The sequence below is a fragment of the Triticum urartu genome, chromosome 1A, assembly GCF_056163025.1.
Source record: "Triticum urartu cultivar PI428250 chromosome 1A, HENAU_Tu73, whole genome shotgun sequence".
Lineage (NCBI taxonomy): Eukaryota > Viridiplantae > Streptophyta > Magnoliopsida > Poales > Poaceae > Triticum > Triticum urartu.
Genome location: NC_141873.1, coordinates 567,313,900 through 567,332,651, shown reverse-complemented (window position 1 = coordinate 567,332,651; position 18,752 = coordinate 567,313,900). Strand labels below are relative to the sequence as shown.

The window sequence follows — 18,752 nt, the reverse complement described above, 5'->3', positions numbered from 1 at the left end:
TGTGACAATACTGGTGCAATTCCTTGGCAAAGGAATCCAGATTTCACAAGAGAACCAAGCACATCAAGAGACGCTTCAATTCCATTCGGGATTTAGTCCAAGTGGGAGACATAGAAATTTCCAAGGTACATACGGATCTGAATGTTGCAGAACCGCTAGCTAAGCCTCTTCCACGAGAAAAACATGATCAACACCAAGGCTCCATGGGTGTTAGAATCATTACTGTGTAATCTAGATTATTGACTCTAGTGCAAGTGGGAGACTGAAGGAAATATGCCCTAGAGGCAATAATAAAGTTATTATTTATTTCCTTATATCATGATAAATGTTTATTATTCATGCTAGAATTGTATTAACCGGAAACATAATACATGTGTGAATACATAGACAAACATAGTGTCACTAGTATGCCTCTACTTAACTAGCTCGTTGATCGAAGATGGTTAAGTTTCCTAGCCATAGACATGAGTTGTCATTTGATTAACGGGATCACATCATTAGGAGAATGATGTGATTGACTTGACCCATTTCGTTAGCTTAGCACTTGATCATTTAGTTTGTTGCTATTGCTTTCTTCATGACTTATACATGTTCCTATGACTATGATATTATGCAACTCCCGTTTACCGGAGAAACACTTTGTGTGCTACCAAACGTCACAACGTAACTGGGTGATTATAAAGGTGCTCTACAGGTGTCTCCGAAGGTACTTGTTGGGTTGGCGTATTTCGAGATTAGGATTTGTCACTCCGATTGTCGGAGAGGTATCTCTGGGCCCTCTCGGTAATGCACATCACATAAGCCTTGCAAGCATTGCAACTAATAAGTTAGCTGCGGGATGATGTATTACGGAACGAGTAAAGAGACTTGCCGGTAACGAGATTGAACTAGGTATTGAGATACCGATGATCAAATCTCGGGCAAGTAACATACCGATGACAAAGGGAACAACGTATGTTGTTATGCGGTCTGACCGATAAAAGATCTTCGTAGAATATGTAGGAGCCAATATGAGCATCCAGGTTCCGCTATTGGTTATTGACTGGAGACGTGTCTCGGTCATGTCTACATTATTCTCGAACCCGTAGGGTCCGCACGCTTAACGTTACGATGACAGTTTCATTATGAGTTTATATATTTTGATGTACCGAAGGTTGTTCGGAGTCCCAGATATGATCACGGACATGACGAGGAGTCTCGAAATGGTCGAGACATAAAGATCGATATATTGGACGGATATATTCGGACACCGAAAGTGTTTCGGGTGATTTCGGAGAAAACCGAAGTGCCGGAAGGGTTACCGGAACCCCCCGGGGAAGTATTGGGCCTTAGTGGGCCTGAGGGGAGAGAGAGAGGGCAGCAGCCCAGGAGGTGGCGCGCCCCCTCCCATGGGGAGTCCGAATTGGACTAGGGGAGGGGGGCGCGGCCCCTCTTTCCCTCTCCCTCTCCCTCTCTTTCCTTCCCCCTTCTCTCTTCCTAGTTGGACTAGGAAAGGGGAGTCCTACTCCTACTAGGAGGAGGACTCCCCCCTCCTTGGTGCGCCCCAAGGGCCGGCCGGCCTCTCCCCTTTGCTCCTTTATATACAGGGGCAGGGGGGCACCTCTAGACACACAAGTTGATCTTCGTGATCGTTCTCTTAGCCGTGTGCGGTGCCCCCCTCCACCATAATCCTCGATAATTTTGTAGCGGTGCTTAGGCGAAGCCCTGCGATGGTAGAACATCAAGATCGTCACCACGCCGTCGTGCTGACGGAACTCTTCCCCGACACTTTGCTGGATCGGAGTCCGGGGATCGTCATCGAGCTGAACGTGTGCTAGAACTTGGAGGTGTCGTAGTTTCGGTGCTTGATCGGTCGGGCCATGAAGACGTACGACTACATCAACCGCGTTGTGCTAACGCTTCCGCTTCCGGTCTACGAGGGTACGTAGAAAACACTCTCCCCTCTCGTTGCTATGCATCACCATGATCTTGCGTGTGCGTAGGATTTTTTTTGAAATTACTACGTTCCCCAACAGCCCTTGCCAAGGAGTCCAGGTTTCACAGGAAGACCAGGCATATCAAGCGTCACTTCAACTCCATTCGTGAAAATGTTCAAAATGGATACATAGATATTTGTAAAGTGCATACGGACCTGAATGTCGCAGATCCGTTGACTAAACCTCTTCCTCGAGCAAAACATGATCAACCCAGAACTCTATGGGTGTTCGATTCATCACAATGTAACTAGATTATTGACTCTAGTGCAAGTGGGAGACTGTTGGAAATATGCCCTAGAGGCAATAATAAAATGGTTATTATTATATTTCCTTGTTCATGATAATTGTCTATTGTTCATGCTATAATTGTGTTATCCAGAAATCATAATACATGTGTGAATACATAGACCACAACATGTCCCTAGTGAGCCTCTAGTTGACTAGCTCGTTGATCAATAGATGGTTACGGTTTCCTGACCATGGACATTGGATGTCATTGATAACGGGATCACATCATTAGGAGAATGATGTGATGGACAAGACCCAATCCTAAGCATAGCGCAAGATCGTGTAGTTCGTCTGCTAAAACTTTTCTAATGTCAAGTATTTTTTCCTTAGACCATGAGATTGTGCAACTCCCGGATACTGTAGGAATACTTTGGGTGTGCCAAACGTCACAACGTAACTGGGTGACTATAAATGTGCACTACGGGTATCTCCGAAAGTGTCTGTTAGGTTGGCACGAATCGAGACTGGGATTTGTCACTCCGTATGAACGGAGAGGTATCTCTGGGCCCACTCGGTAAGACATTATCGTAATGAGCTCAATGTGACTAAGGGTTGGTCACGGGATGATGTGTTACAGAACGAGTAAAGTGACTTGCCGGTAACGAGATTGAACGTGGTATTGGGATACCGACGATCGAATCTCGGGCAAGTAACGTACCGATTGACAAAGGGAATTGTATACGGGATTGCTTGAATCCTCGACATCATGGTTCATCCGATGAGATCATCGTGAAACATGTGGGAGCCAACATGGTAATCCAGATCCCGCTGTTGGTTATTGGCCGGAGAGCTGTCTCGGTCATGTCTACATGGTTCCCGAACCCGTAGGGTCTACACACTTAAGGTTCGATGACGCTAGGGTTATTAGGAAGACTTGTATGTGATCACCGAATGTTGTTCGGAGTCTCGGATGAAATTCCGGACGTCACGAGGAGTTCCGGAATGGTCCGGAGGTGAAAATTTATATATGGAAAGTTGTCATACGGTCACCGAAAAGGTTCGGGGGCAAGCCCCTCCCCTTGGCCGCCCCCCTTCCCCCTTCCCCTATAAATAGAGGGGCAAGGGGAGGGCTGCACACCACATCAAAGGCGCAGCCCCTCCCCTCTCCAACACCTCTCCTCCTCCGTTAAGAGCTTGGCGAAGCCCTGCCGGAGTACTGCCGCTCCACCACCACCACGCCGTCGTGCTGCTGTTGGGGCTCTCTTCCTCAACCTCTCCCTCCTTCTTGCTGGATCAAGGTGTGGGAGACGTCTTCGCTCCGTACTTGTGTTGAACGTGGAGGTGCCGTCCGTTCAGCGCTAGTGTATGGTCGTTGCTAGATGAGTCCATAGGTTGATTCCGCTACGATCCCCAACACACCCAACCCGAGATCTGCCGGTTTTGATGCCGGCACTAAGTGTTTGGTTTTTCCCAATGTTCTTTTTTAGAACACAATATAGACACATACGCCCATACACTCACACCACCATTCTCCTCACCATTCATCCACATCTTGGTAAAAAAAAAACCGAATCACGCAGCGTCATCACAGCAGCAGCGCGCAGCCTTGATGAAACCCCTTGACTTTGACACTGACATTCGCTCAAGCTTGCCCGTAAAATAAAAAAGACGTTCACTCGAGTCTAAGCGTTTGACCTTTTCTAGTCTTGATTGATGAGAAATGGACTCATTTCGCTATTTGTTCGGGTTATTAGTTAGGGAAAGAAGAAAAAAAACTAAACGCACGACTCGACCAAGCAAGCGAGCCAAGTTGGGCAGAGCAGGCGAGGCGAATGTGGCCGCACGAATGATGTGCCCCGGCCCCGGATACTTCTAACCCGAACAAGAGGCCAGCGTTGCTTTAAAAAAAAAAAAAAAAGAACAAGAGGCCAGCGTTGCACCGCGGCCAAGGAGCGCGACCGGAGCGCAGAGCAGAAACAAGTGGGTACGGTGGGACGGGAGGATAAAGCAGCCGCACGCGATTTTCTTTCCTCCCCTTTGTTTAGCCCCCCACCGCTTCTTCTTCCTCGTCCCCCTCCCCCCCTTGCGCCCAAGTAGCACTACCCTCCCCCTCTCGTCTCCACCCGTCCCTCTCTCCCCCCCTCTTCCGCACGCCCGCGGCCCGGCATAGAAACCAGGGAACCTAGGCGCCTTTCCCTTTCGGGAAACTCCTCCTTCCCCTCCCTTCCCGCGGCGGCGGCTCTAATCCCGCGGTTCGTTCTGGTGGCCCTGATTTGGTGCGGGCGTGCCGTTCCGCTTCCCGGGCCGGCGAATCCTCAACTCGCCGCTTCGTTTTGTGGCCCCCACCTCTGCGGCGGGATTCGTGGCTTGTGCTTGTGCCCGCCGACTCCAACTCGCGGCCACTGAATCGTGAGGCGGATGCTGTTATCCCAAGCGCGTGGCTAGGTTTCGCGCGGGGATGGAGGGGACTCGGGCGGCGGAGGCGGCCGGCGGCGGCGGGGATGTGCAGGTTAAGGGCGGCAAGGAGAGCGGCCAGGCCGCGCAGCAGCAACATCAGCAGCAGCAGCAGCAGCTGCTGCCGACGGGCAGCGAGCCGGTCGAGATGCCCGCCACGCCGCTGCCGCACGCCCGCGAAATCGAGTGGTCGGAGCATTTCTCCTTCTTCAACTCCATGGGCACCGGCACCGGCACGGACGGCGTGATGGGGACGCCCAGCGTCGGGATGTCGCGCTCCGAGTCGTCCAGGCCCGGCAGCGTCACCCAGCAGCAGCGCTGCCTGGCGGGCTGCAACGCCGACGAGAGGGTGGAGGAGCTCACCGTGAGGAACTGCATCAGCTCTGAGGCCCAGCAGCCTGCTGCCTCTGCCGGTGGGAGCACTAGCAGCAGTGGGGACAGGCCTGCCGTTATGCGGGGCCTCTGGGGTAACTTCACGCGCATGGCCTGGAGGACCGCCGATGCCGCTAGCAGGGAAGCCTTGGCGGTCAGCCGTGGTGACATTGCAAACTTGAGGAATGCTGATCTGGTCAGCAGGGAAAATTTGGCCGTCAGCCTTGGCAACGGCATGGGGTCTCAGCACATTGATGCTTCTGGCAAGGGAATGCCATTTGGCCGCGGCGAAAATGTCAATACGGAGTTCAGTATGTCATTTGGTAATCAGCAGCAGCAGCATATCTTGTCTTCACGGCTGAATCAGAGCGAGCAGCATATCTTGTCTTCACGGCTGAATGAGAGCGAGCAGCATGACCTGTCTTCACGGCTGAATCAGAGCGAGCAGCATGTCCTGTCTTCACTGCCGAATCAGAGCGAGCAGCATGTCCTGTCTTCACGGCCGAATCAGAGCGAGCAGCATGTCCTGTCTTCACGGCCGAATCAGAGCGAGCAGCATGTCCTGTCTTCACGGCCGAATCAGAGCGAGCAGCATCTCCCCTCTTCACGGCCGAACCAAAGCGAGCAGCATATCTTTTCTTCACGGCAGAACCAAAGCGAGCAGCATATCATGTCTTCACGGCCGAACCAAAGCGAGCAGCATATCATGTCTTCACGGCAGAATCAAAGTGAGCTGCATATCATGTCTTCACGGCCGAATCAATGTGAGCTGCATATCCCGTCTTCACGGCCGAATCAAAGTGAGCAGCATATCCCGTCTTCACGGCCGAATCAGAGCGAGCAGCATATCCTGTCTTCACGGCCGAATCAAAGCGAGCAGCATATCCTGTCTTCACGGCCGAATCAAAGCGAGCAGCATATCTTGTCTTCACGGCCGAATCAAAGTGAGCAGCATATCCTGTCTTCACGGCCGAATCAAAATGAGCAGCGGTCTGAAAGGGATAATGGTCTGAAAGTGAGTAGCTTCTCAAATAGAATTATCGACCAGATGAGGAGTAAGACTTTGACACCTTCATCTGGGGTTCAGGGTTCCCCCTTTAAGCCTGTATTGAAGGGTAAAAGGGTTACCTACCAAGGTTCACGCGAGGAGATCCAAGTTCAAGCTAATGCAAGACCCAGAGCCCCTATGGATAAGATCCCTAAGATTCCTAGCTCAACACACGATTCTGTGGCCAGATTGGATGGTACACTTTTCAGCAGTGGTGGAAATGTTTCCGAATCTCAGTATGAAGGAACGAGCCTGAGGGAACTAATTAAGCCCGCACGCCAAGCGATGAGCAAGTTTGAGAAAATGCAGTTGTTCAAGCAGATCCTTGATCATGTAGACAAATCCCACGCACAGGGTGTAACCTTACAGCAGTTGCGACCGTCGTATTTTATAATATCATCCCCAAACCAAGTAAGGTATACCGGTTCTTACAGCAAACAAGATTTATCAACCCCAGCCAAACCGGATATGGCCGCAGATGATGTTTTTAACAGAAAACGATGCTTCGATCAGAAAACTTTGCACCAAGAGTGTAATGGCAATGGACATTCAATCCTGAAGTATCAGAAGGTTGGTGAACAAGGTTCTGTTGCCGTCAGGCGACCGATACATCCCTTCCGGACTGACCACAAAGGGGGCAACCAAAGTGAAGGTGCTGATCTAGGTGCTTTAGGACAGGGAAATTCTAGTTGCACCGTCGGAGGTCGTTCTAAGTTTGGCGAACCTTACTATGGCGGTAATGCATCTTATGGCCAACGTTTTCCTAATTATGGCAACCAAGAATCAGTACTTGAATTGAGGATGCTAGAAGATAGCTGGTACAGAAGCCCGGAAGAGCTCAATCAATCGAAAGGCACATTCCCATCCAACATCTACAGCCTTGGGGTTCTTTTATTTGAGGTATGTTAGTTACTTTCATGACATGTCCCGAAATAGGGTTCTCTTAAGTCTTAAGCACTTTGAATGCTCATAGAAGTGAAGTGACATTGCGAGAATACTATTTGTTTGCACTTCAAGAAGTCATATTGTGGACGGTTTACTATATCAATCTAAGTCATGTGGTTCTTATTATGCAATCATACTTATGAGATATCGACCTTTTCACACTCGTATATCATAGTGTTTCCTGCTTAATAAAAAACAGAACCGACCGGCCTGATATTTTATGTTGTTCAACAGCAGTCTGATTGCTGAAAGCATCTGTTGCTATATTAGTATAATCTAATTGAGTTGTGCAATTTATGTCTGACATTATGGAATAATCTTGTTGTTTGACATGGTATTTTGGTATTACCCGCTTATCCTTTTTAGCCTTGCTCACCTTATATAGTCAGTGTTGCAGCATATTCCTCTAGGAGCTAACACATGCATCATAAACAACTGGATCTGCCTTTTACTGGAAATCTCATTTGAGTTCAGTATCTTTTCTTGTTTACATGTAATTCTACAGATTCTATCTTCAGATGGTTAAGGTATTGACCAAGTTTATTTTTTTTACCAGCTCTTTTGCTGCTGTGAAACATGGGAGCTGCATTGTGCTGCAATGTCAGATCTTCGCCACCGGATCCTGCCTCCAATTTTTCTTTCAGAAAGTCCCAAGGAGGCTGGCTTCTGCCTTTGGCTATTGCATCCGGATCCTTTTTCTCGACCAAAAGCAAGGTGGGCATACTCAATCTCTCCTCAGCTCAAAAAGGCATAGTCTTACTGATTAGTTGGATAAAATCAGAAGTTCATTTAGTTCTATTCCGATGAATGATTGAAGTTACATTTGAGTTAAAGGAAGAGCTCCCTGAACATGGTTATTTCAATGTGTAATGAGAACTGATTATTCCCTGACATGTCCATTACCTTTGTTTGCTTCTGGTCCCATATATGTACCTGTAGGACAACTATTTCTCTAATTCTACTTTCTAGAGATCTGTTCATATAATTATAGAGTGAATTTGTGGGTTTTGTTAATGTTAAGTTATTGCTTTCATGAAGGAACAACTACATGTAGATGCGTTGTTCTGATATATCAGGAATCCTTTATCTGTAGATCGCACACAAAAATTTAGCAGTACTTCCTTTTGTATGTGTAAGATGACAAGTCTTTGCCACCTGCAAACTGGGGAAAATAGTTCCATGTCAATTTATACCTAACAGCATTTTTTCTTTTTGTCAGAGACATTCTAGGATGTGACTTGATAAATGAGGGTCGGGATTTGTCGGTGTTAGATAAGGCGCCAGCTGCTATCAATGAGGAGGACACAGAGTCTGGTTTGTTATTGAATTTTCTGTCTCAACTGAAAGAAGAAAAGGAGATGCATGCTGCCAAGTTATCAGCAGATCTTGCAAGCTTGCAGACTGATATTGTAGAGGCTGAGAGAAGACACTCGTTGAGGATGGGGTTCAGTTTAGGGGACATGGATGTACCAGCAAGTTCTAATGATGTGCCAGGTACTTCATCAAATGTCCTGAGAGGGGCATCGTTGTCAGGTTTGCTAACACCACCAGGCAGGTCAGGCATATACGAGGAGAGGGTGATGAAGAATTTGCAGCAGCTTGAAAATGCATATTACTCCACGAGGTCCACCATTGACACATCTGAGACTAATGTAATTAAGCGTTCCGATAATGATGCTTTGAGGGTCCGTGAAAACTTTAACCACAGTGACGCCGATGCTATGAATGGGCCAACAGACCGCCTTGGATGCTTTTTTGATGGTCTATGCAAATATGCCCGGCATAGTAGGTTTGAAGTACGAGGGATTTTGAAGAATGCTGATATACTTAACTCTCCAAATGTGATCTGCTCTTTGAGTTTTGACCGTGATGAAGAATATTTTGCTGCTGCTGGGGTCTCAAAGAAAATCAAAATATTCGAATTCGATGCTCTTTTAAATGATCGTGTTGATATTCATTATCCTATAGTAGAGATGCCTAGCAAGTCCAAGCTTAGTTGTGTCTGTTGGAACAACTATATAAAGAACTACTTGGCATCAACAGACTATGATGGCACTGTTCAGGTACGTATCTAATGGATGTGCTGTGCCATTATATGTTTCCCAAGATACTCACCACACGGCAGACAACAGTATAACTTGTATGCTATGATCAAGTTGGCATACTTCATTCATTCGTTGCAGTTCTTTTCCCTACCTTTGTTGTAGTGGCTTCATTTATCTGATTCAGTGAGCTTTATATGCATATCTTGGATATTATTATTATTTAAGTACCAACTGCCTACTTCTGGATCTAGCATAGTACTGATTGGTATGTAATGTTCTATTGATTTGGGCACCATATCCTGATAGTAGTGTCGGTTGTGGGACAAGCAATTTGTCGTCTGCCGTGCCCAAATTTTATGTTTGGGTTTGTTTCTTCGTTAGCATTATGATTATGAGTTGGGAGGGACAGCACAAACTATTCCGTTATTGAAGCAAAGTACTAAAGGTTGAATCAGTGAGCTTCGCCTGGAAACAGTAAAGTGAATTGCTGTTTGAGGATAAACATCTTTTCCTTGTTGAGTTTCACCCGAAAAGCTTTAGCTGTTTAGAAAGCATGGACAATCTATTAATACTTCAACACTAAAGTTGTATCTGCATTCACATCCTGAAAACCTTAGGAGTATGGTTTTGCATCAACATTCAACAGTGCGTACATGTTCTGGTATAAAAAAGCACTTTGTGCCTGTCAAAATATTTTCCACTAACTGCTAATCTTTTCTCACAGTTGTCATTGCTCATTTGTTTCTTTCGGTACTGTGGCGATTCATTCCTTCTTTTATGCTTACCTGGAAATGCACCACACCTTATTACTTTCGTTTTGCCATTGGTCTAATTTTCACCATGGAATGCAGCTATGGGATGCAAGCACTGGCCAAGGGTTCACACAGTTTACAGAGCATCGGAAAAGAGCTTGGTCTGTGAGTTTCTCAGAGGTGGATCCAACTAGATTGGCAAGTGGGAGTGACGATTGTTGCGTGAAAGTTTGGAATATTAACCAGGCATGTTATTTAACTTCATAACTTGTTCTACTCCAATTTCAACAGGATAGTCTTAATTAGAGTCTGGTATTTCAAACATTCTGCTATGTTACCCTATGCTTGTAGCGATCTGGAGTTATGTCTGCCACATAAAAAAGGGCTGCAGATGAAGAATTATCAAGCTCTTAAATTGTTCCTATGTGGATTGGTCTTGTGTGCCTATCCGAAACACCATAGTAGTAGTCCAGACCTTACTGGGCTGGGTTTAGGGATGCAGAGTGCCCCCCCCCCCCCCCCCCCCCCTCTGTAGTCAAAATAGAGCTGGTTAGTTGTAGCATTCTTTTGGCGATTTAGTTCAGTTCAAATTAACTCCCTGCTTTTGCGGGCTTATGCGGGACACCGCCCTGTATCCCTAGATGGGCTGGCTAAAAGCTCATAAATGCAAGTTGGGCTAAGCTGTGCCCGATCCAAGACTCGTTCAGTTTCCCCCTAACAACCCTTGATGGGCCTGCCTTTCAGAAGAACCAGCCAAACTAACTTTGAACACTCGAGCAAGTGCAATTAACTTCTGTTCTTTTGACCATTGCTAAGAAGCAACAGTCACCACCTTCAGTTATAAACTTTGGTCTTGCTTTTTGATTTACACTTTCCATTTTGCGTTAATACATTTTCATGTTCCTGATACCACATTCTCTAATTAAAGTTATGTCCTGTTGCTGTTACCAGAAAAATAGCGTGGACACAATCAGAAATGTGGCCAACGTATGCTGTGTACAGTTCTCGCCATACTCCTCTCGTATGTTAGCCTTTGGCTCAGCTGATTACAAGACATACTGTTATGATCTGAGGCATACAAGGATCCCCTGGTGTACCATTTCTGGACATGGGAAAGCTGTCAGCTATGTAAGATTCTTGGATGCAGAAACGCTTATATCTGCGTCAACTGACAATACCTTGAAGATATGGGATCTCAACCGGACTAATCCTAATGGATTATCTACTAATGCTTGCAGTCTGACATTGAGTGGTCATACCAACGAGAAGGTATAAAAGGTTTACTGAATTATTTGCTTTCTTCCTTTTGGTAACCATTTTTGGAATTGGTGTGTAATCAACCTCATTTTCCCATGCAGAATTTTGTAGGCTTATCCGTTCACGATGGATACATAACGTGCGGTTCTGAAAACAATGAAGTGAGTATTATGTTTAATGCATATATTTGGCTTGTCATGCTGGCACTCCACTTTGTTTAATCAAGGCACTGTTAAGCATATTGAGTTCTCTTGGGTGGAAACACTTCTTTGGAGCAGCCAATGTTATGCAAATTGATTCCCTGAGGAAAATGTAATTTTCCATTGTTGTGACAGTTCTCATGTAGTACCTTGTTGTTCCAACATAAAAAAAAGATCTCACCCTCCCCTCGGCCCTGCTAACTTCACACATTTCTAGCCTCATTCCTCAACCTAATTTGTTAACCACCAAACCCTGTAGTGTTGATGCTACTACACTTACTCTTTTTTTCGCGATGACTACTACACTTGCTCTGCAACACCTCAATTAGGCATATATTTTTTGTTCAGGATGACGAGGTTAGGTTATGCTACCTTGATGATTTAACTTGGAAAATCTCATGCATTTATTTAGGAACCATTAATTCATGAACAATTCAAGATCTGAAACTCACGTCACAACTTTATATATCTGGCGGGTGAATTGAAGTGTGCTATTAATATACATTTTGGTGGAAAAACTCATATTCCTTGTTGGTTTGCAGGTATATTCTTACTATAAAAGCTTTCCCATGCCAATAACTTCCCATAAGTTTGGTTCCATTGACCCAATAACCGGACAAGAGACGAATGATGATAATCAGCAGTTTGTGTCGAGCGTTTGCTGGAGAGGAAGGTCAAATATGGTGGTAGCCGCCAACTCTAGTGGGAGCATCAAAGTCCTTGAGCTTGTTTGAACAATCTGTTGAGCAAGTTACAGGATGAGAATATCTAACTGGCTGTGGTTGCCATGTTGCTTTGGCGACCATATGTTTCCTCAAGCATTCTGCCTTGCCAACAACGAAGTGTCAAGATATATCAAAGGCAGAGACATCAAAGCCGTGGAAAAACACACTTCCGCAGTTGAAGCAACCGACAATTCTGACTATTGATGTTTGCTCGAATCCCCCTATGAAGTGGGCGACTGGAGGGGGTGAAAGGCCTCAGCTACTCTGAAAGGTAAACTTTGTAAGGCGCTTTGACATAGTAGTCAGCATCTCAACGAGGGCCTAGGGCTAGGTTTCTGTACAGATTTAGGGGCTTCAAGTGCCGTGTATTTACTTTTGAGCTAGAGCCTTACATGCTATGTTTACCCGATCCGCATCTCACGGGAATCGACGCAGTTTTGATGTGCAATGACTAACAGTCTAGTATGACGGTCGGAGCAAAACTGCAGAAGGTGACATTGTTGTCTGAAGGAGTTTATCATGCATCCTGATGTGTGCGAGTGATGCAACGAGGGTTTGTGTATGCCAATTTTTTTGTAGTCCCCTTATTTGAATAGAGTAATATATATGATTACTGTACATAACAAAATGCCTGCTGAGTCCGGAAATTCTGTGTCGAACAGAAGAAAAACAAATAATTTGGACTCGGCAATGCAATAGTATATGTATGAGTGTTGGTTGCCATTGATACTTATGTAATTCACATATTTCTGTCTTGCGCGACCAACAAAAACCCTATTTCTATCATAGATATCACGATTTTCTTTGATAACGCTCTTTATCTTGTTGTAACAATACGCTCTTCTGATTTTGTCCCAGTAGGATTTGAGTCCAAATATGTTCAAATTTCTTTCTAATCATTTGGTAAGTTCACTAGTTTGATCTGCCGAGTAATGATGTCGGTATTGGACTAGTACGGATTGAGAAGGCAATACGTTTGTTGACGGGGACCGAGACACAATCTAAGAGCGAACGAAGAAAAACGAGGTTCAGTTTGGAGTAATTTTCAGATAGCAGTATATTTTTTTTTGAAGTTGTGCCTCTAAGGACTCTGATTTACTAAAAAGGTACCCCTCTTTCATAATATAAAAGCGTTTTTTTATATTAGTGTAGTGTCAAAAATGCTCTATTATATTATAGGACAGAGGGAGTAAAAGAGAGTTAACTGGTTAATTTGAGAAAACTGAGATAAAAATCGTTATAACACGTGCTCACACGCCTAAGACCCCTCTGAACAAACGACATACAAGAACCCTGTTCTCCAACTGAATACATTGCGTTACACTTACACATGATATTGTACTTACTACAATTCGTCGCCCTGTTCTCCATCCTCAGTTTTGTTCCATGTATTGCTTTATATATGTTGCCTGAAAGAAAAATCCTGCAGCAACTTAGTATATTATTAAAAGGAAAATAAAAGCAATAAGAAGACCCTTCACAGGAATAAGAGACAAATAACAGCACGGACATGTGCAAATTTCAGGTCAACCGGACCTGCCTCCTTGGAACCGCCAGGCCATCCAAACATAGCACAAGCACGGGGTACACTCAATTTTTTCGTGTTGCTACAAAAGCTGCCTATGCATAAACACTTGCCAATATTAGAGAAGAGTGACAGGAACCAGTAACAAAAATAGGCAGCTGCCCATGGATAGATTCAAGGGTGTCTTCCCCACCTCCCCACCACCATTGCAATCTTTTCCTCCACGCAGGGGAAAGGAAAGGGTTCTTCCTCATCCACCTACCAGAGGAGGAAGAAGAAGAAGCCGAATTAATCGGATCGGAAGAAAGAACCGTCGAGAACCATGGCGAGCAAGGCCCACCTCTCCTTCCTGCTCCTCGCGGTCGTCGCGGCCTCCCTCGCCGGCCCGTCCGCCGGCATATTCCACATCGTCGGCGCCGGCAAGGGGTGGCGCATCGCCCCCAACCAGACCTACTACGCCGACTGGGCCCGCACCAGGGACATCCACGTCGGCGACAAGCTCAGTAAGTTTGCTACCTAGCTAGTACGTACTCCTTGTTCATTGTTCGCTCCCCTTCTCCTCGCCGCCGGCTGGCCGGCCGGCCGTTCTTGACGTGGCCGCTGGCGTGGGTGCACGCAGTGTTCCTGTACCGGAGCGGGGTGTACGACATCGTGCAGGTGCCGACCAAGGAGCTGTTCGACGCGTGCAGCATGGACAACGTCACCATGCGGTACCAGCTCGGCCCCACCATCATCAAGCTCGACACGCCCGGCCCGCGCTACTACTTCTGCGGCGTCGGCGAGCACTGCGAGGGGGGCCAGAAGGTCGCCGTCAACGTCTCCGGCGACCCCGCCGCCCCCGCCACCGCCACCGCCACCGCAGCCCCCGAGGCGCCCGCCGCAGCGGCGCTGCCGCCGGCGTCGTCGACGGCGCAGGCGGATGCCGAGCAGGCGTCGTCGACGGCGCAGGCGGAGGCCACTCAGGCGTCATCGACGGCGCAGGCGGAGGCCGCTCAGGCGTCGTCGCTGGCGCCGGCGGAGCCCGCGCAGGCGTTGTCGACGGCGCAGGAGGAGCTCGCGCAGGCGTCGACGATGGAGGTGGACCCCGCGAAGCTTGTGGACGCCAAGAAGAAACTATAGGCAACATGTATGGCATGCATATATGTATTTACCCAGTACGTATGTATTTTTGCCGCACAAGTACAATAGCCCTCGATCTGGGCTTGGATCGATGTACGTATTTACGCTCATACTAAGCCACGGCGCAATTGGATCGTATGTATATGTACGTACTGTACATCGCGATCGGTTTGGTGTAGGTACGTACATACAAGGCGGCCGTGTACAGTAGTTTTCTTTTTTGAATGATTTGAAATATGGCCACAGCATGTATCATTTCGATTCACCGTATCAGCTACACTAGTAGATGTGTGTTTCCACCTTTCTTGAGGTCTCTGTTGATTTTCGGGAGATTGTGATTCTTTTTCAAGGAAATGAGATTGCAAGTTTTTTATCCTTGTCTTGTTCAGACATTCTATCAGAGTATCACTTCCTAGCTCTACTTGGACCCTCGAGGTCCTTGATCAACAGTTGTGTTGCATGAGATTGTGACGATAAGGTCATCAACTTAAACCAACGTAATCCGCTTCGGTGCCATAAAGTCCATTTTAAATGCCCATGCCAAACAATCTTGTATGGTTTTGGATTTGATGAACCCATATTAATTCACATGAACTATGGGTATAACTGTTATGCAATTCAAAGGCAGGCTTCGGAGATATTGTCATGTAATAAGATATGAACTGGGGATTGTATATTTGTAATTAGAGCAATAAAAGCAGTATTGATTCTTTGGATGTCGATATTGCCATCATAGAACTCACTACATAGCTGGCCTCGAGCTCTGTCACATGGCATACACACAACAAGATCCTCAATTTCCTTTTCAATTTATGGGAGTTCAGGGTCACCAAGGTCATCAGATGGCATAAAAGTAGAAAGGTTGAACCTCATAGGTGAGAATTCAAAACCAAGCCTATCCTTATAGGAGTTAGATAGTGCATCAATCTTAAGATCATTATCAGTGATGCTTCTATCTTCTTCAGATCATATGCTAGCAATACAGTTACATCTAAAGAATTTAGTAGAAATAACACGAAAAAATTGTATCCTTATCACCAAGTCAGACCATCTTATCTTACCTCTAGGCCTCCAATATAATCTCTTAGCTTCGCGCGCGCGCTATATATAATCTAGACACACACACACACACACACACACACACACACACACACACACACACGCACGCACGCACACACATGTTCACGTCGGCAAAGGGCAAAGTCATACAAGAGTGGAACTATAGACCCCCCCCCCCCCCCCCCCCCCCCCCACACACACACACACAAGGGATCAAAGATAGTGATTGACGAAATACAACGACCACCATTGACATCAATCATCTCTTGACAACATAAGAGCTATGATAAAGGTTCTAAAAAAGCAACGACTTCAAGAAGGTAACCAACTCTCAAGCAAAGCATTCAACAAGGTAACCAACTAGGGCCAGACATGGAATTTTCATCCCGGAGCTCCAAACTAGGTACTCAAGAAACACCATCAAATCAGAGTCATCATGTGTTGTCATCTCCACTTTCCGTGATCCAGCAGCTACATATGTGCATGGTCATGTCATGGGATGCCACATGAGTGATGATCATGCACGCACAAGCAGAGAGTGGTCGTACAAATTCGTGTTGTTTACAGTTGAACTAATTGTGTGGCCAGCCAAACGATCGACCGCACATCTATAAATGCACTACGATCAGGGATAATCCATACGTTGGCTACAAACTCACCGGCGACCATCACACACTTGCCAATATTAGGGCGCTAGCCATAGGCAGGAACCGAACCAAGAGCAAAAAATAGGCAAGGTCGTCCCTGGACTCCCTCAAGTCCTGCTCCATCGATCACATGCATGCATGCACATGGGGGCGCTAGATCTCCTCTGGCTAGCTACCACCATCCCAAACTCTTCTCTTCCACACGGGTACGTACAAGGGGAGGAAAAAGGAAGGAGGACGCACATACAAACGAGTCGATTATCTATAGGAATCGTCCATCCATCGAGAAACCAAGATCAAGCCGGCCGGCGGATCGATCTCGTTGAATAAATGGAGAGGAGCAAAGGCTGCCTCTCGCTGCTCCTCCTCGCGGCCGTGGTGGCGTCCTTCATCGCCGGCTCGTCGGCGGGCATCTACCACATCGTCGGCGCCGGCAAGGGCTGGCAGATGGCCCCCAACCGGACCTACTACGGGGAATGGGCCCGCACCCGGAACATCAGCGTGGGCGACAAGCTCAGTAAGTCTATCATCAATTCCTATATATTTTCCCCTTCTTCTCCGGCTCCGGCCGGCGCCATTGTGTCGACCGATCCTTGACGCCGGCCGTCGCATGCATGCGCGCAGTGTTCCTGTACCGGAGCGGGGTGTACAACATCGTGGAGGTGCCGACCCGGGACCTGTTCGACGGGTGCAGCATGCGCAACATCACCAACCGGTACCAGAACGGGCCCACCATCATCGAGCTCATCCCGCCCGCCGGCCCGCGCTACTACTTCTGCGGCGTCGGCAAGCACTGCGAGGAGGGCCAGAAGCTCAAGATCTACGTCGCCCCCTTCGCGCCCTCGCGCACGCAGAACGACGACCAGGCCGAAGAGCCCGACGACGACGGCGACGTCATGTCCGGCTCGCCCGCCCCCGCCGCCGTGCCGCTGCTCGCCCTCGCCGCCTGCTTGCTGGCGCTTTCGCTCCTGCTGCTGATGTAAACTTTATCCATCAACGTCAACGATCTGCAATCATATATGTGTGCAAAAAAGTAAAAAAAATACACATGTGCATGCATGCAAGCTACGGTTTTTTATACTACTCGGCACCTACGTTCGTACGCCCGGCCCGATCAGAACCCAACCAGCGCGTCCCATATGTTTTTTTTCTTTGAACATAAAACACGCTCATACACTCACTTCTATAAATTCACATACGGTATACCCTATCCCTATATAGTACTTCCTTCATTTCTTTATATAAGGTGTATTATTTTTGGCACGGTAATCAAGACACATAATTATAGACATGTTAGGAAGAAATTATCCTTGACAAATTGATTAGTTAATGGCAACTAAATCAGTTAGTCGAGAAAAATAAAAGATACATGCAATTAACATAGAGATATTTTCCTTCTTTTATTACAAGAAGAGATACAAACAATTAGGGAGAGAGATACTTTCCTTTTTTCTAGAGGGCTAACAAGGAAATTATCACGAATTAGAAGAAATGCATCTTACATTCTGAAATTTTATCAAAAAACAATGAAAATGCTAACACCCACACATGTGGGCGTTTACATCTCGCTCACACGCATGGATCAACGTCCATTTGTGTTTGCACGAATCTTGACATGTTTTGCCAGATTTTTATGCCACATAGGACTGGGCTGGTGTGTGGGCATTCATCTGGTCGTCCACACGTCCGTTTCACCATGCGAAGGAGCTGAGAGCATCTCCAGCCGTTCGGCCCCCCAGGGCGCCTAAAAAGAGCGGCCTGGGGGCGAACCGGCGCTAGCTCAGCCCCTGGGGGCGACCTAGTTCCCAGTCACGCCCCCAGACGCCGGCCCCAGGATGCGGAAAATTCGAACTTGGTCGTTCCCGCTCATCACAAAAGACGCCAAAAATCCGGCGATCATAAGTCACAGTTCGGCGATCGGATGTAGTCTGGCGTACAAAAAACAGAGCACCGCAAGTTCGCGTGCGCAACGAATCACTCGGCAGGGTCGGCTTCAGGCATCGGCGGAGTCGGCGTGCGCGGGCTCGGCGGTGTCGGAGCTGCTTCGGTGCTGGGCGGTGTCGGCGCGGCTTCGGTGCTGCTGGGCGGCGTCGTGGAGGCGTCATCACTCGGGCTTGGCGTGTGCGTCGCGTCGGCGGCCTTGTCGGAGGAAGTTGGTTCAGGATGAGGCCGCGCTCCACCAAGTATCACGCCTTGACCGCCTCGTCGGTGCTCTGGAGCATGTCCGCCCCGCCCACCAGGAAAGCCAGGTCGGTGTTTCTCTTCTTCGCGGCGACGTTCGTCCGGAGCAGGTCGAACTTGACGGCGCTGCTCGACATCAACGCCGACCACCGTGCCTTGGTCTTCTCTTCACGAAGGACGGCCCGGGCCTGCGCGACGCCGAGGTAGTGCTCGATGGAC

The 18,752-nt window shown here is 47.5% G+C and overlaps 3 protein-coding genes across 3 annotated transcripts; all 3 read left to right on the top strand.

Annotated features, from left to right (window-relative positions):
* The first annotated feature begins 4,261 nt into the window (after positions 1–4,261).
* Positions 4,262–12,756, top strand: LOC125529957 (protein SUPPRESSOR OF PHYA-105 1). Its single transcript, XM_048694381.2, has 7 exons — positions 4,262–6,978; positions 7,580–7,737; positions 8,243–9,086; positions 9,920–10,066; positions 10,772–11,089; positions 11,179–11,238; positions 11,820–12,756. The coding sequence occupies exons 1-7, from the start codon at positions 4,663–4,665 to the stop codon at positions 12,009–12,011; spliced, it is 4,035 nt and encodes a 1,344-aa protein (XP_048550338.1). The 5' UTR covers positions 4,262–4,662; the 3' UTR covers positions 12,012–12,756.
* Positions 12,757–13,711: 955 nt separating this feature from the next.
* Positions 13,712–15,021, top strand: LOC125529974 (uclacyanin 1-like). The gene is made up of 2 exons (XM_048694396.2): positions 13,712–14,030; positions 14,147–15,021. The coding sequence occupies exons 1-2, from the start codon at positions 13,850–13,852 to the stop codon at positions 14,644–14,646; spliced, it is 681 nt and encodes a 226-aa protein (XP_048550353.1). The 5' UTR covers positions 13,712–13,849; the 3' UTR covers positions 14,647–15,021.
* A 1,598-nt stretch (positions 15,022–16,619) lies between these two features.
* LOC125533145 (cucumber peeling cupredoxin-like) lies at positions 16,620–17,416 on the top strand. The gene is made up of 2 exons (XM_048696903.2): positions 16,620–16,869; positions 16,977–17,416. The coding sequence occupies exons 1-2, from the start codon at positions 16,683–16,685 to the stop codon at positions 17,333–17,335; spliced, it is 546 nt and encodes a 181-aa protein (XP_048552860.1). The 5' UTR covers positions 16,620–16,682; the 3' UTR covers positions 17,336–17,416.
* The last annotated feature ends 1,336 nt before the right edge of the window (positions 17,417–18,752 follow it).

Excerpts from the sequence above, each read along its gene's own strand:
- LOC125529957 (XM_048694381.2), top strand. The coding sequence starts at position 4,663 with ATGGAGGGGACTCGGGCGGCGGAGGCGGCCGGCGGCGGCGGGGATGTG. Across the intron at positions 6,979-7,579 it reads TTGGGGTTCTTTTATTTGAG|CTCTTTTGCTGCTGTGAAAC; the intron begins GTATGTTAGTTA and ends TTTTTTTACCAG. Across the intron at positions 10,067-10,771 it reads AAGTTTGGAATATTAACCAG|AAAAATAGCGTGGACACAAT; the intron begins GCATGTTATTTA and ends TGCTGTTACCAG.
- LOC125529974 (XM_048694396.2), top strand. The coding sequence starts at position 13,850 with ATGGCGAGCAAGGCCCACCTCTCCTTCCTGCTCCTCGCGGTCGTCGCG. Across the intron at positions 14,031-14,146 it reads CCACGTCGGCGACAAGCTCA|TGTTCCTGTACCGGAGCGGG; the intron begins GTAAGTTTGCTA and ends GGGTGCACGCAG.
- LOC125533145 (XM_048696903.2), top strand. The coding sequence starts at position 16,683 with ATGGAGAGGAGCAAAGGCTGCCTCTCGCTGCTCCTCCTCGCGGCCGTG. Across the intron at positions 16,870-16,976 it reads CAGCGTGGGCGACAAGCTCA|TGTTCCTGTACCGGAGCGGG; the intron begins GTAAGTCTATCA and ends GCATGCGCGCAG.